The 21,894-nt window shown below is 46.6% G+C and overlaps 1 protein-coding gene across 1 annotated transcript in view; it reads right to left on the bottom strand.

The window, feature by feature from the left end:
• Positions 1-215: 215 nt before the first annotated feature.
• Positions 216-21,894, bottom strand: part of LOC308376825 (helicase ARIP4-like) — a 28,447-nt gene continuing 6,768 nt past the window's right edge. Inside the window, exons 2-21 of the mRNA XM_080853300.1 lie at positions 15,886-16,105; positions 14,547-14,683; positions 13,636-13,770; positions 11,770-12,032; positions 11,288-11,470; positions 10,887-11,020; positions 9,671-9,867; positions 9,142-9,484; positions 8,609-8,786; positions 8,235-8,447; positions 7,993-8,111; positions 7,715-7,815; positions 7,230-7,329; positions 6,846-7,051; positions 5,783-5,964; positions 5,175-5,371; positions 4,555-4,781; positions 4,196-4,285; positions 3,972-4,064; positions 216-3,797 (exon numbers count right to left, since the gene is read on the bottom strand). Of these exons, the coding sequence (XP_080709426.1) occupies positions 2,881-3,797; positions 3,972-4,064; positions 4,196-4,285; positions 4,555-4,781; positions 5,175-5,371; positions 5,783-5,964; positions 6,846-7,051; positions 7,230-7,329; positions 7,715-7,815; positions 7,993-8,111; positions 8,235-8,447; positions 8,609-8,786; positions 9,142-9,484; positions 9,671-9,867; positions 10,887-11,020; positions 11,288-11,470; positions 11,770-12,032; positions 13,636-13,770; positions 14,547-14,683; positions 15,886-16,105 (4,235 nt within the window). The 3' untranslated portion in view covers positions 216-2,880. The remainder of the gene's footprint in view (positions 3,798-3,971; positions 4,065-4,195; positions 4,286-4,554; positions 4,782-5,174; positions 5,372-5,782; positions 5,965-6,845; positions 7,052-7,229; positions 7,330-7,714; positions 7,816-7,992; positions 8,112-8,234; positions 8,448-8,608; positions 8,787-9,141; positions 9,485-9,670; positions 9,868-10,886; positions 11,021-11,287; positions 11,471-11,769; positions 12,033-13,635; positions 13,771-14,546; positions 14,684-15,885; positions 16,106-21,894) is intronic.

A 21,894-nucleotide genomic window follows, 5' to 3' on the forward strand; every position in this document is an offset into this window, starting at 1 on the left:
GAATAAAGATGGAGGTCATCAGCACACTTAAGCTAAATAAAAAAAGAGAGCTCTTGGACTGTGACCAAGATAATGTATTACTGCTACTTTGCTTTCTACTGAAATAAAAAAAAATGCACACCACATTTAATTTGTTTTTATTCACAAACTTCCAAAAAAAGGACAGAACAGAGAGAATGGATTGAAAAGCCGATGTGATACAGGTCAGTATGATTGGAGTTTTTTCAGAACAGGCTGGTTCTCAGCAGCTTTTTAAAGTTCAGATTCTCCTCACAGAATTGAATCTAGAGCAGCCACCTGTTCACCTACCGACCCCTACTATGAAAAATAAATACTTCTGTTCAAGTAGTAAGCTATGGAAAAAAACGATAGTAAAAATGAAAATAAATCATTAAAACAAACAGAAAAGACAAAAACAAACAAAAGAACACTGAACACTTGAGGGATCTTTGCACCAGGAATGACATCACAGGTGTGCAGGGACACTGAACGTCACATCTTTGCTCTAAGCACGTGCGGTGTGCATGGGCTCACCAAGACCTGCGATCCACGGCACCAGTTCACCTTGGTCCTGATTCTTCTGCTTCGTGTCAGAAGGTCAACACACACACTACATCCTCCTTACACCACTAAAGCGTCAGAGCTGAGGCATTCAGCCGCAAGAATACAAATCCCCCATTTAATAAAAGTACAAAAATAAAAAATACAAATGAATAAATATGCAAATGTCATAAATAAATACATTTGGTAAATTGTCAAACCTCAGACAAAAGAAGAGGACTAACAAACACAGGTAAACCAACAACAAAAGTATGGTACAACCGTAAAAGAAGGGGTTGAAAAATAAAAGTACTTTGATAGAATGTTTCAATCTTTAGGTTATAGTGAGAGGTCAAATTATGCATATCCTGTTGAGGTGAGGTCAAATCCTGTTGTCCAGAGTTGAGTCAACTGATGGAATTCAGGCGCAGTGGACCCTTCCTCTATGAAACAAGAGGACATGGGGGGAAGATTTGGGCGAAAAAAAAAGGAACCAGGTGGAATTTGTAAACATATCAAAGCAATGCCACAATGAAGCAATGCCCCTGATCCACCACACACAAAATGAAAACACACAACCTGTATAGCACATATCAGGAACTCCTGAAAGCTTGTGTTACATGATTTTTTTTACAGAACATGGACAAAATAAACAGTGAGTTGCTTCACTCTAAGTCACGTATAGTAATCTTCTAAGTCACCACATTTTAGCATTTGGTGTGACGATTTGGTGTGACGATTTGCACTGCTGCTCATGTTTTTTCGGTGGCCTTGAGAGCATACGGATCCTTTTCGATCATCTCTTTTACATCCTTGAAACGCACCTTCCAAGTATGCTGTAAATATTTTGGTCTCTTTTGACAACATGTCCTATTAGTGGGAGATGGAGGAGGGATGTTGCTACTGTTTTGGCACAGCTTTCTTTTGCAAATTACACAATTTCTCTGAAAATTTTACGCTTTTATGTTTTTTGGTATGAGCATCTACACCATGTTTTTTTTAAAAGTTATTTGCGCTTCTTTGAATCTATGTGTTGGTTTCACAACAAAACAATGAAACAGTCGGGTCTAAAAGTCAAGTGTACCCTTTTGTGTTGAATACAGACAGATAGAAATCCAGGAGGAAAATTAAACAGCAGACTCTACTGGATGAGACCTTGACCCACAATTTGACAGCGTTTACGGTCTTAGTATGTATAAGCTCGGAATAAGACTATGGGGTGGGAGGATCGAGGGAAATGCTTGTTTCAAGGATCCTCAGCTTCCACAATGACATTCAGGCGACGCAGTGGCAAGGCTTTAAACACCCACAGCATTCGCCAGGAAACTCTCTAGGGTCGATGCCTTTCACCCTCTTCTATTCGAGTTAAGGGCTGAGGTGCAGTAAAAACACGCCGGTCCTCAAGGACATTTTCTGTGTGTGTGTGTGTGTGATGCTCAGGCTGCTAGAACAACAAGATTGTACCACAGTAACGTCACATTAGAAAACACAACAAGAAGAAAAAATATGAGTATCAAATGGTCTTCAGTCAAATGTCTCTAAGGCCTGTGCTCGCAAACACTGCGTTAAAGGCGCAAATAATGATACATTCGTTGAGTTTAAGGTTTTGTTACATTTCTTTCTCATTTCTTGCCATGTTTTTTTCTTCAGCCCTGCTTGGATATTCTTTGCACCATTTTTTTCATTTTTTTTTCACATCCATATTTTCTATTTAATGAAAGATTAAATGAATTTCAATATTTTCTATAATCTCAAAGAGAAAAGGAACCGTTTTCAAACATTGTCAATTACGATTTATAACCACCATTTCCAAAATATCTAAAATAGTAGCAATAACAGTAATTAATCAAAACAATCAATGATATTGTTTTCCCTCCAGCTAAACAGGCATTACTACTGTCTTACATCTACCAGCTCGTTTTCTACCATCTACTACCACCTGCTAGAAAAATGCTAACAGTTGAAAAAATTGAAGCTTGCACTGATCAGATCAGAAAGCAGGGCGCCCCACCCTGGTCAGAAGAACTCACTGCAAGTCTCACGCAGGCTAAATGCAGTACACAACGCTGGAAGCCCAAGAGCTCTTTTTTCCTTAGTCTCTTTTCCTCTTGTTAAATTAGATATACAGCATAAGGATTTGTAGCTTTCAGCATCCAGTCTCTCAGACACTGCTGCTTCACATTCTCGGTCTCAATTGTTGAGATGGGAGCCATGTTAAGGGGTGCGCTAGCAGAAGCTGGCAGCTCAGTCTGAAGTTTTTTTTTTATGATCACTTGGTTCTGCCAAATCACACCAATCCGAGCCACTTGGGGCCTTTCACACGACCTCCACTGGGGCTACCTATTGGCCTGTCACCTCAATGATGTCGTCTTCGTCGTCGTCCATGTGACTACCGCTGCTACTGCTCTCGTTGTCGGTGGCGAGAGGTGGGGTGTTGAGGGGGAAGCGGGACAGGAAGCTGGTGCCGGCAGGGCCGGGTGTGGCGGCTGGCAGGCCGGCGGGCAGCAGGGAGTTGGGGTACATGCCCAGGGCCTGGCCGTAAGGCAGGGGGAATCCCGGGGGCAGCATGCCCGCCATCCCAGGCCGAAGCAAGAATGGGGAAATCGAGGAGGAACATGAGGTGGTGGAGACAGAGGAGGAAGAAAGTGTGATTTTGGTGTTGGTGGGGGACAGGGAAGAGACAGAGGAGGAAGACGAGGAGGAGCATGGAAGGCCGAAGGGGTCGGGGGTCATGGGGAACATTAGGCGGGGGTCAGCCAGCGGAGCATGGGGCTGGAAGTAGGGCGAGCCCGGCCCCATGTAGAGAGGGTGGCACATGGGCCCCAGGAGGGAGGGGTTCAGCCCGTAAGCCCCAGCATAGGGGAACCCTGGTGGCTGGGGGAGGGTAGAGCTATGTTTGGCTGCGGGCGGCTGGTGGTCAGCTTTCTCGTCACCAGCTGGGGAAGGCTTGCGCTTGGTGCCGCGCAGATCTAAGGGCATGGAGGTGTCGCCGATCGACAGGGAGGGCTCTTTCTTTGGGACAGGTTTGACGGGCCCCCCTACGTTCTCTTGGGTGGCTCCGGGCGTGGCAGTGGGCAGGCTGTGGGCCTGGGGCTTGATGATGCGCTGGAGCTCGCTCAGGATCTCAGGGCTGTCCGGGGACAGTGGGCGGGACAGGAGGTCAGGGGCCCCGTCCTCTGGAGAGGATCTCTTGTGCTCGGGGGAAATACTCCCGTTGGTGGCGCCGCTGAGAGCCTCTCTGTCTGGGTGCACCACATCTGAAAGAGACACAGAGCCAACTATTACTAAATGAATCACACTGTTCTTCTGAGGCATTAATCCAGTTCTGGAGATGTACTTGTGGATCTTCGATCACATCCAATGTTCACAAAACAGTTAATTAAAATAAGACACACAGACTAGAGAGTAATAGATGGTTTGTTAGACGCTACCTTTAGCCGTGGCTGAGCCCTCCTCTGGCTGTTTAGGCTTTCCAGCCGCTCGGACTGCAAAGATCCTCCCATCAGAGGTCCTGATGTAGGTCCCTAAGGGGGTACATATAAACACACACACAAAGGTCAAAACATTAACCTTTGGAGTCAAGTCAACCTTTTCTCTTTTGGAGTTGATCTGCTTGGTTGTTTGAACTGAATCAAGTCTTGCAAGTGATGCTGACCTTTAGTTCCTCTGATGACGTGGATGCTCTCCCCTGCAGCGATCCGGGTCTGGCCGTCTTTGGTGCTGTTGGTACCTGGGATGACCATGTCTGTGGAGGAATATCAGAAAGAGCAGCTTTACGTCTGAACAAACATCCCAATGAAATATAGGGATATAGAGGGGACAAGTAAGAGGGGTCCATGTTAACTCAAGTACAATATATCAACCAGGTTTGGCCTGATGAAAAGGAACAAATGTCGCACATATCAGTGTTTCCTTACATCTGCTCACTAATTATGCCATAGTCATAAGATACTGAGAGATCCATGCTACATTTTATCATTGCACAGGTAAATGTTCAGATGTCTGGGCTTCTACCTGTGGTGGTGACGATCTTCTGGACAACCACACCAGCTTTCTGCAGATAGTTGACGGGGAAGTTCAACTCTGAATTGGGGCTTGCAGACCCGGAAGAGGCCCCTGGGACGCTTGGGATATCCCTGGGAGGTCGCTGGGATGCCTGCCGTGGCATCATGGGAACCGGAGTCGACTGGACGGGCCGGACGCTGGCTACAGGCTTTTCTTTCGGGCTAGGTGGAGGTCGCCTGATCAAGAGCAGTTTGGGGTTTAGGTTTAGGTTCAGAGAGCATGTACAGAGAACAACACTGAGTTTAAACCTCAACATCAATAGTAGCTGAAACCTCACTCAGAATCTAAAATTGTGCAAGCTTTTAGTTCTATTCTCCTTACAAAGTAACTTTTTTTTTAGTTTCGAACTGTATATATTTAAGAGAGTAGAAGATTCTACTATTATTTTGATATTATTATATTATTTGTATGTCTCTAGGACAAAATCTCACAGGCATATTGACAACCAGACCAAAATATTCCTCCAGAGGACCACAGACATCCAGGTGTTGACTAAAATGTACTTCAGTTGTGTATTCAAAAGTTGCTAGAGTTTGGAGTTGTGTTTGTCTAAAGGAAGAGAGTCTTACCAGTTGCGCTGGCTGAAGGCTGGGATGTTGGTGAGGCTCTGGTCACTGGCAGGGTAGTAGTGGGCATAAGAGGGGCGCGTGTAGGGCACAGAGGCCCGCTTCTCCTCCTCGTAACCCTTCTTAGCAGCTTTCTTCTCCACCTTCGACAGCTTCAGATCTCGCCGGTCAATCAACAGAGACTCGTGATGGAAGGGTTGCTAGAGAGGGGGAAGGTTCAGGATGAGTTCCAATCAGCTTGACATGATCACTCTTAGTGTATTTATGTCATCCCTTCACTCACAGTGCTACTAATGAAGCGATAGGGCAATATAATTCCGGGTAATGGCAATTATTCTTTTTGCGATTTATTTTCAAATGTGTATTATTAATTGAACATTTGTCTCTTCATTTTACCTAAACCTGTTGGCAGTCGTCATCATCATAGCGCCTGTGAGCTAGATGCGTGCGCTAGAATGTGTAGCTTGGTGAAGAGGCGGGGGTAGCTCTAGTATGTGTACCTTGGTGATGAGGAGGAGGTAGTGCTAGTATGTGTACCTTGGTGATGAGGAGGGGGTAGTGCTAGTATGTGTACCTTGGTGATTAGGAGGAGGTAGTGCTAGTATGTGTACCTTGGTGATGAGGCGGGGGTAGCGTTGGCAGGCCTGTCGGATGACCAGCTCCATGTCCTCATGGGGCAGCAGCTGCTTGGCCGACTCCACCGGTTTCGGCTCCTCCTCCACAAAGTGCAGCAGGGACTCCACCTCCCTCCGTGTGAATGTCAGCACGGGGTTCAAGTCGTCCACCACACGGTCTGGGGAGACATTCAGGGATAAGACACACGCAGATTTTTGACTGCCCACTAACTAACTGATTTTGGACTGATCAATCGTTCATTAAACAACTGCTTATTTCTATTACCAGGGTTCCCATCTATTTTCGTCCATAACCTTTCACAACCTACAACACACGAAACTGCATACTTTTCTCCACATTATGGGCCTGACTATTGAATGAAAACAACAACCTTTTCAAAACGTTTGTAATAGGTAATGTCAATTCAAGTGGAAACTCACACTGCAGAAATTCACACAATGTTGAATTTACTGAAATCACTGGACTTTTCCAGGCCAGGAAAAGAGGACTTAAAAAAATCCATTATCTTTCTAGGATTTCCATGACCGTGCAAACCCTAAAAGACCTTTCATTCGTATTGAAGCAGTTTGGAATGCTTTCAAACCTCTTTTGTTTGACAGCTATGTGTAGACGTCCAAAATCTATATAAAATGGGTGCCAACAATCAGTTCTATCAATGATCTCAATATCATGACTGCCCTCTGTCCCCTCCAGCCGAGTGCAATCACAACACAGTGAAAAACACTGAACTCCTGTACATCATGAGTGTTTGTGTGCCACTCAGACAGTGTACTCACTGACTACACTCTATAGTGTGTGGATCTGTCTCGCTCTCTCTCGCCCCCTAGGTGAAGTGGACTCGGCTCTCTGAAGTACTCTCAGCACGAGAGAGAGAGGGGGAGAGAGAGAGAGAGGCTTCTGCGTATGTGACTGGACTCAGCAGTGGCCTGCCCACTGATCTCACCCATGAAGGGTGATTGAAGCTGCTCGTTTTAATTATCTCCACTTAATGCATCCGGATAAACGGTGGCCCTGTGTGCTCTTGACGGTTACACTTACCCGACATGCTCTGTTTGGATATCTGGCGGTCGTAGATCTTCTTCTCCAGGGTGTAGTCACACACCAGCCGGTAGATGTGACAGGGCTTCCGCTGCCCATAGCGATACACCCGACACACTGCCTGGGCATCGTGACAAGGGTTCCAGGAGGCGTCGAACACAACCACTCTGTTTGCACCGATCAGGTTCACCCCGAGACAGCCAGCCCTGAACGAGACAGCAGAAATGTTCCTCTGTACATGACTATGGTGAATATGTTTGTTTGTTTGTGTGTGTGTGTGTGTGTGTGTGTGTGTGTGTGTGTGTGTGTGTGTGTGTGTGTGTGTGTGTGTGTGTGTGTGTGTGTGTGTGTGTGTACAGAAATAAGTGAGTGTGTATGCATTACCTGGTGGATAGGAGAAAGACATGGGCAGAAGTGTTGGTTGGATCGTTGAACTGGTTGATGAGTCTCTCTCTCTCAGAGGCAGATGTGCTTCCATCCAAACCTGCAGTCATAACAGGCCTGGTGTCAGACAGCTACATACATAGGAGTTGAATGTAATAGACGCTCGACATGTAAGAAATGATCTCTTCTCTAGATACAAAGAACAAAATATTACAAACTCTACATGGGGAATTTGCACTACGAAGCACCCTAACATGACCCCTTTAGGACAAACACAGGAAACGGCAGTGAAGGGTGAGCGCAAGGACACAACCTTACACAACCCCAGTAACTGAATGACCAAGACAACCACTAGATGGCGATAGACACTACTGCTTGCCGTGATGCTAAAATAACAATCCTTAGAGCGCTTTGAAGTGGGTAACCATGGGTCTGGATAATGACTCCATGACAACAGTGGACACTATAGGAACCAGGCCACTTACGGTAGTAGTTGACGTTGCGAACCCAGTTGGACCCGCTGGTATTGGGGATCGGCCTCTTGGCCAGGAACTCCTCAATAACGGATAGAGTGGACAGACTCTGACTGCAAAGTGGAGTTAGACAGGGATGACGGGGACGTTCGTTTCATGACATTCATATTTCATTGTGATAAATCATTTTGTATCTAAATGAGATCTTCTATTTTGCATATTAATTGAGTGAGAGAGTGTGTGTGTGTCTGTGTGTGTGTGTCTGTGTGTACAGATGTGCTTTTGCATACCTAAAGACCAGGATCTTGTCGCCATTTCTAACGCTCTCGTCAATAAGGTGGAACAGCAGGACCATCTTGGCAGAGTTTTCCAAAAGTCCAGTCTTGTAATCAGTCATGATGTCCTTTGCCTGACAAAGGTACATGTTTTAAAAGCATTCACTTGTGAACGCTAGCATAAACTGCATGACCTACTGCATGAATGACTGAACAGGTTAACATGGAGGTTTGTAGTTAAGTGAAAGGAGGCTCACCCATTCGTAAGACATGACCTGATTGGCTTTCTCTTGCAGGGCACTGAGACTAAGGCCCCCTACACTGCTGGCCATCTCTGATGGTTTGCTCTTTTGGTTGGGGGCGGGGCAGCGGGTGTGGTTGGTGGTGATGTCATCCAGGTCCAGATCCTGTTCATTGGCCAGGTTTTCCTTCTGTAACGCCTCATAGAGGACGTCAGGATGGTTCCAAATCTGAAGGCACATCACACGCACATTGAGAACCAGAATCATAGAGATTCACCCTCAAATCACGATTCACGCTCAATTGTGACCTGCAGTTGTGAGAGTTTTTCCTCCATTAAGAACACGCAATCTTAAATAAACTTCATTCAAGGACATTAACACACGCTTACCTTGCAGCAGACACAAAAGGCCTTGAGGGGGTTGAGGCTGAGCCAGCCGCTGTTGCCAGCCTCCTGGAAGCGGTTCATGAACTCTGTGTAGAGCGCCCTCTGCAGGGGCGACAGGCGCACCAGAATGACATGCTCCTGCTTCTGAGGCAGCTGGGAGTGCAGCACGTCATGACCCCGCCTGGGAAGCACACACACACACACACACACACACCACAGATGGTCATTTAGAGAGGTACGACTCGACAGCGATAACTTCCCTTAATGTGTGCGTGTATGTGTGAGTGTATGTGTGCGCACAAGTGTGTGTTCCTCTACCCTCTGACCTCGAATGTAGCTTAACAGGCTTAGCCAGATGTGTCAGTATGTACACACACCCACATCTGGCGCATCCACCAGATGTGCTACTACATGTGTAGGTGTGTGTACCTGCATGTGTGTGTGTCTGTCTATATGTGTGTGCACACATGAGCATATGAACCCTCTCACTCCATTACTCTTTCTTTCGCGATCACTCAGTCACTCATTCTGCCTACCTCTGCACGAAGCCCTCCAGCAGGCTATGCAGCACGTGGCTGCGGTAGCGCATGAGCTGCAGGTCCTCGGGCGTGCTGTCCACGCACTGGCCGTTCAGGATGGGCCGCTCGAACATGTTACTGAACTCCTGCCGCGAGCCCAGGAAGTCGGGCCGCACAAAGTCCACCATGCACCAGTATTCGATCAGGTTGTTCTGCAGCGGGTAGCCCGTCAGCACCACTCGGCGCCGCGTGCGGATGCCCTTCAGCGCCTGGGACGTGCTGGCGTGGCAGTTCTTGATGCGGTGGCCCTCGTCGCAAATCACCACGTCTGGGCCAGGCCGGGAGAGGGCCTTCTCAATGCCTGGAAAAGGGCCAGTCGACAAGTCATTCAGAGTACCTAGTTTAGACTGATGCCATCACAAGTATTGTGGATATGTTGGTAAAAAGGCATTGCTTTCTGACTGATGCAGAATTTTTACAGCCAAAAGATAGGAACAGGGTCACCAGTTGTGATTGGATGTGGAAAATGACCGACAGCGGTTCTAACCTTTCAGTAGCTCCTGCTGGCGGTCCTCCTCGTCCAGGTCGATGACGACAGGCCCACTGGGCTTCTTGGCCTTCTTCTTGCGGCTGGCCACGAAGCTCTTCTTGAGTGACAGCAGCCGGTACATTTCGTAGCCCATTAGCAGCACCCCCCCGTCTTGGTACCAGTCCTCTACCACCTTGGCACGAGCCGCTGTAGTTCTGATTAGAGCGTGAGAAAACACACAAAAGAAAGAAAGAAGCATTACAGCCGTTTAATACAAACAACATAAACACATTTGACTGCCGAAATGACTGTCTGAAAATGAGGACATGCGTGGGTAAAGTTTCTCAGGTAAAGATTCTTCTGCTTCACACAGGTTTGGGTCAGTGTCTGTCTCTTCACTCTTGTTCAGAGGAAACATGAACAAGAATGAGAGTTACCAAAAAACTAAAAGACAGAGAGACAAAACAGACAGACAGGTCATAGGGGGAAATACTGAGCTGTTCCCAACTGTCTTTTGTGCTAAAAGAGAGAACTGTGACGCTATATAATCAAAGTGTTTCAGATGTAGCTTCTCTAAAGAGTGGCGACATGTGTGAGTGAGGGAGACAGACAGACAGACAGGAAGAACGAGAGAGAAAGAAAAAGAAAGGAGAGAGAGAGAGAGAGAGAGAGAGAGAAAACAGCTAATGTAGCGCACGGAGCAGCTGTGTGTGGGCCGCGCACACTCTGCACACGCCCAAGCCCAAGCGCTGAAACTGTGAAGAGTGAGTCATCAAACATTCACCAGCCCTGCGAGAGGCCTTATGCCTGAGCACAGACGCTCACGGGGCAGGAGTGGGACGCCTCGCCAGGCCGTACGAGCTGGTGGGGGGGGGGGGGGGGGGGGGGGCACCTCATGTCCTGAAGCCTGTTTGGCAGCCTCCAGCCATCTGACTATGCTACTGATTGTTCCTAAGGAACTGAGATTTGTGCTAAATAGAGTGACAACAACAACAACAACCAGGAACATGGTTCAAAGTAATTAATGTACATATAATACAAACCTAAATTTGGTAAATGGTGTGGTAAACTCTGAAGTGAAGAAAGCATAGGTTGCTGGAGCAGGTTACGGTCCATACTGAGCACTTTACACTAGTGCCTACACAGTTTTTTACTGTGTTTGTGCAGAGCTGTGGGCCCACATTCATGCGGTCAGTGTTTTCAATGTCGTCAGAGGTGATGTGCCTTTGCTTACTTGTGCTCGTCGTTGAGGATGTGGACCTTGAAGGAGCGTGGAGTGAGGTGTTCAGGGTCGGCGTCGGGGGGCAGGGCCTCGGAGGGAGGAATCCACATGTTGAACTCGGATAGCCAGTTCTGAAGCGTGTTCACCTGCAGGACGCAACAGCCAAGACAGAGTGAGAGGGAAAGAGACAGAGGAGGAGGAAGACAGAACATTAAGAAAGAAAGAAGAGGAGGAGGAGGAGGAGGGAAAGAAAGACAGAAAGAAAAGGAGATAAAGAGAAACAATGACAGAAACATGGAGAGGAAATGAAGGAAATGAAGTCAGTCCATAGATCAATATGGATGCAGTACAAAAAAAACACAAATATACACACACAAACGTGCGCAAACACATACACACACAACCACACTCACAGGGACTATGGCGAGGACGGTGTGAGCTCCAGTATGGCGCAGTAGGATGTCGATGAAGGAGATGACCTGCAGGGTTTTGCCCAGGCCCATGCTGTGGGCCAGGATGCAGCCAAAGCCACTGCTGCTCTTGTAGCGCTCCACCGACTCCACCAGATTGTCATACAGAAATCTGATCCCACCGATCTACAGAGGGCGGCCCAAGGTCAGAGAGAGAGAGTGAAAGAAAGAGAGAGAGAGAGAGAGAGAGAGATAGAAAGGGAGAAAGAGATAAGAGATAGAAAGGGAGAAAGCGAAAGAAAGAGACAGAGAGAGAAAGACAGAGAGTGGGCAAGAGAGAGAGAGAATGGGAGTCAAGACAAGCAAAGGGACGGAGCAAGTAGGAAGAGGGACAAGGACAGAGATTGGTGATGCTGTGAAGTGATTCTTGGTCAGTTCATACACGGGTATCTGCTGTCAGGTGGAGTGATTGGCAGGCTGGTTACCTGGTGCGGCTTGACGACTCTGGCCAGCTGGGGGGAGAGGTAGATGTTGCTCTCGTCGGCTGGGTGATTGACGTTGACCAGGACACGCCCTTTAGCATCTGGTTGGTTGAGGTTGTCATTGGCGTGAGCTCCGCAGATCTCCTCAGGACCCACCTCTTCCTCATCGTCGTCTTCCTCCTCCTCCTCCTCCTCCTCCTCCTCATCGGTCGCTCGTCTGCTGGTGTGGAGGGTATCATCTTCGCTTGAACTCAGTTCGATCACATCTGGACCAACACACACACACACACACACAGGCAATGTGAAAATCTCATCCTTGTCATCATTTCAGAACCATACTTCACCCGAGGGCAAGCATAACTGAGAGGCTTAAACTGTTCATCAGGATGCCTTTCATGCCTCAACCAACATTTTAATTTGATTATGAGATGGATGATTAGACCTCCACTGATCTCAGAGCCCCCTGCTGGTGTTTGAAGAGCCCGCCTGAGCGGAGAGTTGAGACTATACAGTCAAGGCCTTTCATTTATCCCCTTTTCATCTGGTGGAGAAAAAAAGGTCTACCTTGAAAAGGCGCACAAAAAGAGTCTGAAACCTTTTAGACGGGATCCTACGCATCTCATTACACAACACACTTCACCTCCCAGAGGCAAAATGCCATTCGCTTTACAGATGACTGGTTTATTAACCCGAAACCTAACCTGAAGCTTTGAATCATGTTTTTCCTATTAACAGATAAATGGTTCTCGGCCTTAATTAGGAATAGTGCACGTTGGGGCAAAAATGTATTTCAAAACTTTCCGTTACGCAAGGCAGTTATAAAACCATTTTATTACATGCATTTCTAGGTCACATGGTCTAGTTTTGTAATTGGAATGCAAAATTATACAAGTGGGAGAGCGTGCTTTTGTCATGGTACATATGAACTGGGGGGGTGGGTGGGCAGACAGATAGACGAAACGGTGTGTGTGTGTGTGTGTGTGTGTGTGTGTGTGTGTGTGTGTGTGTGTGTGTGTGTGTGTGTGTGTTTTATATAACTCTCTGAATGGGCGGTTACACAAGCTGGATTACAGGGAAAGGGTTATATAAGCCAGGCAGAAATGTCATGACTGTGAGCTGGCACTCAACCAGCGTTAGCCACACCTCTGCCCCAAAGACCTACTTCTTGTCTGAAGTCTTACTTCTGTGAGCCTTTTCTTTCTTTATGTCTACCACACACATACACACAGATGCTCAAACACATTTTAATGTATTCCCACACACAAACCCCTGTTAATATTTTATGTGGTGAAAAAGTTCCACAGAGTTCAGGAACTATTCAAACTTGTCCTTGGGCTGTTGCCACAGCAGTGTGTGTGTGTGTGTGTGTGTGTGTGTGTGTGTGTGTGGTGTGTGTATTTGTGTGCTGTGGTTACTTTGGGGAAGGCACAATCTGTACCAAGCAAGGATTTACGCACTGTTCTGTTCCTCAAGTTCAATCCAAATCCAGTTTCTACTTTCACATGACCCCCTCGCACTGCAAGTGTGTGTGTGTGTGTGTGTGTGTGTGTGTGTGTGTGTGTGATTAATGACGGACTGTATAACGTGGCTGACATTACTGACATTAACGTCGAGGACCTTAATCCAAGAGGTATGTCTGGCTGTGACTGTCTGACTGTCCAATAAGATGACATCCAAACACACTTAAAAATATCTTTCCCGAAATATAAAACACGCGCCACAAGTCACAGATAAGCACTCCATTTAGGGAGTACGTCTTATCTTTATGGGTGACGTGATCAGGGATTTTGCCATGTGGCTGTGTGTGTGTGTGTGTGTGTTTGTGTGTTTGTGTATGTGTGTGTGTGTGTGTTTTATAGACAGACTTACCTTCTTTAGTTGCGAGTGTTGAGAGTCGCGATGCTTTGGCATCCTCCTCACAGGCATTTGGGGTGCTGGTGCTTGGGTCTAGACAGATTAGCTCTTGTTTGGACACCTGAGCAGACGCGCTTAGGGACTCGTCCCCTAGAGAAGAGGGGGACAGGGGGGAGGGAAGACGGAACAAGCAAGAGAGGACTAGGGATGAGTCTTTCACGTGTGATTTTTTTTACCCCAACTCCTGTTGGGGATGTGTTCTTTATGTTTTTTCCAAAAGTTATCGACACTTCCTTGTTCATAGAACTGATCCCAACTGGGCACGGCCCCTGCATTAACTAGACAAGAGCAGGTCTACCATATCCCTACACTAGAGAGAGAGGGGCTGGGGACAGGAGCAGACTTCTACCAGGAGCTCTATGAATGCACACTACGGCGTTCCCCCAATATTCTGCCCTCCTCCCCTGGGTGTTTTGGGGCCCTGGTCACTCAGCAGGAGGCCCTGCTGCAGTAATAGGGTCATGATCTCCGGTCCCCAAACATCCACAACCGCTGCCAAGTGGGTTTGTGTGATCGCCAGATCCGAGTTCGAGGAACCCATGATAAACGTGGGGCCCCTGCGGTGTAGGATGGGTGACCTTTCCTGCAGGGGTCACCTGAGCCCCCCTGTGTGTGGTCCTCTGTGTGTGTGTGTTGTTTAACTGTTTTCTGGAGTTTGTGTAGTACGCCAGATTACCATGTGTGTCTGTTTCTGTATCTACAAGGCCAGGACGCCTGACATATGCCTGTCCTGGCAAATGCTGAGACACTGAAAAAACAGATATGGCTATGAGTGTGTCTGTGTGTGCGAATGTGTTTGTGTATATTTTGTAGCCTTTGTCTGTGTCTGTCTGTGTCTGTGTGTGTATGCGTGTGTGTGTGTGTACCTGGTGTTTGAGAGTAGTCTGAGGGCTGGGCTAAGGGGAAGTCCTTCCTGTGCTTGTCCAGGCGCCTCCGTCTCTGTAGCTCATCTTGCTGGGCAGATTGAGTACCGGCTTCCAGCTGATGCTCACGCAACAACTTCCTACAGAGAGAGAGAGAGAGAGAGAGGGATCAGAATGGGCCTGGGGCATCCCTGCTCATGATGCGTAGACAGACTGGAGCGTGCCAGATCACATGGGAGACCGTGTTTGAGACCTTGTGTATGTGTGTACAGTGTGTTTAGTCTTTAATACAGTAATAAACGAGGGCTATAATCCCACACAGGGCAGTACTGCTGACAGGCGGCCTGCCAGGCAATGAGTAACAAGCGTTTGCAGAATGAAGGCTCACACTCTCACACACACACACACACACACACACACACACAAACACACAGCACACACACACACACAGAGGAGAGAAAACCAGAGCGCCTGGGGCTTAAGCGCCAAACCGAAAATTCTGTGCCAGGTTGCCACAGGGGGAACTGGATGGAGTGTTAAGTTGTCAAAGTGAGGATGAGGCGGTAGCCACTGAGGTTTTACCTTAAGGTTGAGTGAGGGTTGAAGATGGACGGAGAGGGGACCAGAATCAGGGAATAAAACCTACCCATGTATTGTGGTTATGTGGACAGGGTATTAGGATTAGGATATAGAGGCCTGGGGGCAGTGAAGTTACTGTGGCCGAGTTTGATGAAGAGGGATTAGGTATTAGGGGAATTTTAGGCCTGACTACTGGGGTGGTCTTCCACCTCTTACTCTCCAAGTACATGTGAGCAAAGATTAACCATTGTTTTGAGTTACATTGCCGCTTACTCTTGTTTATGCAATTTGGGTTTATTTGGGTTTTAATCAAATGTCTTTGTGGTGAGGACATCTTATTAAAACAGTGCACAAGGGATATTTCCAACTCTCAATTTTTTTTCAAAATACATGTTGTCATTCTTTTCAAGAATTAACTTATGGAACATTATGAAATCAAGGCCAAAGGGTATTGCATGACTCCACCCACTTGACCTATAAATGAAGGACAGATTTGCTTTGTCAACATCTCAAAAGTGTACTGCAGACGATGTCCAAATAGCTTTACTTTAATAAGCACACAAAGTAGTGATACCTTATAGAATACGGACAGGCTTGAAGAGAAAAAGTTTCAGGTTAGATATTATACTTTGTCTTTTACTAATTTGTATCCCTTTCTGTCCCTTCAGGGGAATACAGTCACTGCCAAGAGTATTCAGAGATTCGGAAGGTTTGGAAGGAGTTTGGGGAATGAGGAGGAGAGGAGGCATAGTCCTGTACGAACCTGATGTTCCTCCTCAGGTTGGCGGGCTTGGAGCGGTTCTTCTTGGCTCCACTGAGGGCCAGTGAGGGCTTGTGGCTGGCGTGCCGGGCGGCGGGGCCCGTGGCCGGCTGCAAGGGGGCCTCGTCTGAGGGTGAGGTAGACGGGGGCGTGCACTGCCACCCTGACGAGTCGCCGCCCTGTGCTTCATTCTCTGAGCTGAACGCAGCACTCTTCTGCTGGTCTGGAGGGAGGTGGAGAGAAACAGAATGAGAAAGATACAGAGAGAGAGAGAGAGAGAAAAAAAAAAAGAGAGAGAGGGGGCAGGAAAAAAAGGAAACTTTGGTAAATTCTCACATCAAGAGATATTGTTTAATATGAGATTTGGTAACTTCCAACAATTACATTACATAAACATTCATAAGCATCTGTACAAGACGTACTGACACCACAGAGCCCATCATTTCCCTTTTCATAAAGAAGAGGGGGCCCAGACTGCCATAAATACCCCAGTATGTGGTATATGTTTGCACACAGCGCACTGACAGTGTCCTTGTGCTCAGTGCCCATGAGGAAGCACTAGCTCTGGCTGGGGGAGAGGCAGCACTGGTGCTGTTTGTTCTGGATGACAGCACAATGACAGGATCAGGCCAAGATGCACTGAACTAAATCGCAGTTATGCAACTGCTCATAAATATCTGCTGCTTGCTTATGAAACTGGCCGGAACACAGTTTGCAGAGTGAGATCGCCCTGGCCCCCCCAAAACCCACACTGCCAAGGTTGCTCTGGATACAAACTTTACTTCAGTCTGAATCTGGACACACACACACACACACACACACACACACACACACACACACACACACACACACACACACACACACACACACACACACACACACACACACGTACAGTCAAGTACCTTTTATTTTTCACTGCTTACTTACCTGTGGGAACCCTTACCATATACAGTCATTCCATAAAAAGTTTTCTTAGAAAATGCACACACCACACACACACACACACACACACAAACACACACACACACACACACACACACACACACACACACACACACACACAAACACACACACAAACACACACACACAAAGAGCTAGAAAAAGCAGGTAAAACTGGCCAGTAGCTGGCCCTCTGTTGCTCAGACACACGAATGCCCAGTCGGTCACGACAGGAGTACAAATCATTTATATAATAGAGCGCGATAGAGCATGGGGGCTGATAACACTGACAGGCTCACAACAAATTACATAAAACGACTCTCTTAAGCAATCTGCTACACAGTTCAATAATTATGATGGGATGTTTGTGTGTCCACACACATGTTCACATTGATGGGTTTAGAAATGTGGTGTGTGTGTGTGGGGGGGGGGGGGTTCCAGCAGGCCAATGCTACAAAGAGGATTCACGTGAAACATCTGCAATCTGACCCATAAATCAGGCACACTTCCAGGCCAGAGAAGCACACATCCTGTGCTACAGTGTGTCAAAACACACGAGGAGATAAGACCAGAGAGATCAGGAACAAGTGTGCAAGATAACAGAACAGGATTTTGTCACAGTTAAATATTCATAGAGGGACAGATTGTAACCGATCATTTTGAATGATTTTTGACCCCTCTTAGTCGGTGTTGCTGACAAACACAAACACACACAACCAAAGATCACACCCACCATCTTAAAGAACAGTTACATAACGATTCCTAAAATGCACCATAGTTCAGCGCACACACACACACAGACAGAGCAAACACTGAGGATTGGGTTGAAGTATACCCCCCCTCTTTCTGCTTCCTCTCGTTCCTCCTCTCCCCCTCTCCTTTTCCAGAAATATCTCTTGGCCAAATCTAACTGTGCTGTGACCCTTATGCAACCAGCAAATCGATCTGTAAACGAGCACACACTTAGACACACACACAGACCCCAGAGGTCCTCGTCTCCTCTCCAGCCTAGCCACTCTTCTCTCATATCTCCATCACATCATTCGACCCTTCCCCTACTGCATCCCTCTCTTTTTTTCTCCTCTCTTTCTTGCTGACCACATTCACTGTCCTCTCCTCTCTCTCCTGCTGACCACATTCACTGTCCTCTCCTCTCTCTCCTGCTGACCACATTCACTGTCCTCTCCTCTCTCTCCTGCTGACCACATTCACTGTCCTCTCCTCTCTCTCCTGCTGACCACATTCACTGTCCTCTCCTCTCTCTCCTGCTGACCACATTCACTGTCCTCTCCTCTCTCTCCTGCTGACCACATTCACTGTCTTCTCTTTGCCCCACCACTTGAAGGGGTCGTTGAGCTCCTCCACATGAAAAGGGACAGATCATGATTGGCCAGTTGTATGGCGGGGTTGAATTCACTGACGCATAGCACCCAAGGTCCGGACTCGTCTGGACTAATGATGACGCACCAGCTTTGAGTACCCACAGCGATGCTGGCAGATGAAGGCATTGATCTTTTCCAGTGAAGACGGATTAGCTGTATTTGGTTTCCTCACTATTTCTGTCTCTTCGTCATACATACACACACATACACACACACACACACACACACCTTCAGGAGAAAGCCCTCACCGTTTTAACAGAGGGGGACAAGTGATGGCCAGGTTATGCAATGGAGCTTTACATAACGAACACAGAGCTCCATTCACCTCCACTGCAGGACCCAGGAAACCAAAACCACACACACACACACAAACACACACACACACACACACAAACACACACACACACACAAAACCAAACTCTCTAACCTCTGCATACATGCACCAGCAAGACTAGAGACTACAAAGCTGTGTGCACAAACACAAGCATGTCGTGCCTGAATACCCACTGAAACATGGACGCACGGTACACGCACAATGGGCCCAGAATAAAGAGGAAATGTCCAGCTCTGACCACTTCAAAACCATTAGAGAGAGAAGCATAAACACACACACACTCAGAGACACACACAGACACACACACACACACACACACACACACACACACACACACACACGAGGCCACATTCTCTCCTTTCTGCCGTGGCAATGATATTCAAACAAATGCATGGCAGCCTTCCAATTACAATCAGACTGAGATCAAAGGGGGATGTTACGGGCGCGTGACGCCACGGTGATGGGGTAGAACATGACCGTTACATAATGCCCGGAGCAAAACAAGGATATGGGTGAGACACCCCTCCTCCCCCAAAAATATGTCCAAAACACACAGACACACACATGTATGACAAAAATATGTACACATAGAGAGAGAGGGGGAGAGAAAGAGAGAGAGAGAGAGAGAGAGAGAGAGAGAGAGAGAGAGAGAGAGAGAGAGAGAGAGAGAGAGAGTGAGAGTGAGAGAGAGAGAGATTCACACACCCAAGAACTATACAAAAACAAGGTGAAGGGGAGTGACAGTTAGCTGAAAGATAGCTGAACAGGATGTTCAGTACAAAGAGAAGTTGTCCACAGGGGGGTGGATTAGAAAGAAAGATCCGATTTGTTCTTAGAAAGAACGAGGCAAATCTCTCTCTCTTTCTTCTTTCTCTCCCTCACTCTGTTCCTTTAGAAAAGCTTTCATAGCATAAGTCAGGGAAGGAAGCCAAGAGAACATCAGTGTTCCTGCCAGTGAGCTAGTTTTGGGTGGTGTTACTGTCCATCATTACGCAAATACGCACACACACACAACCACACCTATTATACACACACTCACACAGAAACAATTTCATACCTAAAGTAGACTTATTCCACATAAAAACACACTCATTCATTATTCCACCTGTGTTGCAGTACCATTCCACTGTAACAAAAGACTGAATGGGAGAAAAAACTATTAGATTTAAAAACACATGCTTTTGAAACATAACATTACATAAGCTGGCTCCTTGTCTGTAATGGGGAACACAGATAGAGAAAAAAAAGAGTGAAAGTGTGTGTGAGGGGGGGGGGGGGGACTGTGTTCATGTGTGTGTGTGTGTGAAAAGAGGGGGGAGGGGGAGAATATAGACTAGGAGATGAGGGGAGGGTTTTGTTGGGTTGGGGGCGCATTGAGAAGCCACAGGGTTATGTAACATTGGTGCAACTCACTGTTTATATAACAGTACTTTACGCCAGCGTCATGGCCTGCCGGTGATAAACAAGCAGGCCATCAGGGGGAGTGTGTGTGTGTGTGTGTTTATGTGTGTTTCTCTGGTACCTGCCAACCCCCCATCTCCCAATATGCACACAAGCCCATAAAGAAGAATGGTGAGAACAGGAGAGATGGAAAAACACAGACAGAGCAACCTCTAGTCCCACTTGGCACCTTACCAGTCAAGCAAACACACACACACACAAACAACTTATAAAAGCGGATGGCCTTTGCATAATGAACCTGGTATGACTAAGCAGTGATGCCAACTTGGGCAAGACACTTAATACAGCTACTCGTATGAGCTTCAAAGACGTTGAAGAAAATGGTTATATGTTTGATCAAATCCCTGAGGGATATAAAGCACATCTCGACTTAAAACCAGAATAACTTCCCACCTTTAGCTCACACTTTGAACCCTCAGTGCATTAAATACTCTGACTCATTCTTTTGCAATGTAACCCCTTCTCTCTTTGGGCCCGTCCGCATGAAAACAGTTAGGTTTCGTTCACAAAACAACAGCTTTTTCAAGGCCTGAAAACGGATTCCAGAGTGGGGACTTTTGAAAACCCAATCCTATACGTCACCATGTGTACAGGCGAAAACAGTGCTTTGAAAAAATTGGCTCCAACTTTATCCAATCACGTTTCGTTCTCTGCTCCGCCTTCCAAAGCCTCCACCATCGAATAAAAAATCTATTTCTGATTGACAGACACATCATGGTGTTATCAGACAACGTATTCTACTTCAACGGGGAGGACATTCTCTATCGGAAACATCTGGGTTTGTGATGCTAAGTGATGCTCAATGTCAGCACCCTTAAGCATTGTAAGTTCACTTCACTGGGGAAATTCTGTTCACCCAAACCACGTGCTGCTGACGTTGAGAAAAAAACTATTCGTAGGCTTTATCTCCTCTCGTTGTACCATTGCTTTAATAATAGTCCTGTTAAGTTGTAGGCTATATCTTGCAGCATAGGTTATTCAAGACATTTTCAGTCTCTTGCGTGGGGGCTTAACTTTTGGAAAACGCAAATGAAAAACATAATTTCATAACACTCCGATGTCATATGAACGGGGTCTGTATCTCTCCCTTTCTCTCTCTGTGTGTGGGCATGTTTGTATAAGTAGGCCTTATGTCAGCTGCACATTCTAAATTGTTTTAAGAGATTCACCAAAAATCTACTTGGACAGAGGCCATATTCTACACACTAACTAGGAAGTTAAGTAACCTCCAAGCAGCAAGGGCATAGGTTTGGTCTCAGCATTGGTAGGGACACCCCCCCATATAAAAAAACATAGTTGATGTTATATTGAACAGGCAAACTTTATTTAAATGTATTAACATTTGTGTACTAACTTGAGGAACTTGGAACTGATTTAAACATAATAAGAATAATAAAACCTTAGATTAAATAAAAAACAAAACGTTCTCCACCTCATCTGAAGCCCTGATGGTCCAGCTGCTGCTTCCTCAACCTGCACTACATCTGCACTGGATTTCTAAGTTTCCTGAATGCATTTCAAAATATTGCCTTAATGAACAAATTACATAACTGAGAAGTACATGAAGTGCATTTGTTTGTTCTGAAATTAATTTGTAATATGTAGTTAATTGGTTCAGGTTTAATGGAGCTCTACTAAGCCTACATCATCTGTAAGGGAGAGTGGGGTAATTTGTGCCAGCGGGGAAGTTGTGCCACCCCTTATTTCTAGGGAACCATAAGGGAGTTTATTTTGTGGTTGATGATGCAACAATCTGTCTTTATTCCAGTGAAGTGCGCAATCTTGTATTGATAAAGATCTATACATACATAGGTGTAGACGGAAGGACAATATGATGGTGTTCCGAAACCCTTACTGGCAGTGTTCCAACCTCGGCTTCGCTGCTGTAACTGAGAA

This window comes from Sprattus sprattus (assembly GCF_963457725.1).
Source record: "Sprattus sprattus genome assembly, chromosome: 16".
NCBI classification, from domain to species: domain Eukaryota; kingdom Metazoa; phylum Chordata; class Actinopteri; order Clupeiformes; family Clupeidae; genus Sprattus; species Sprattus sprattus.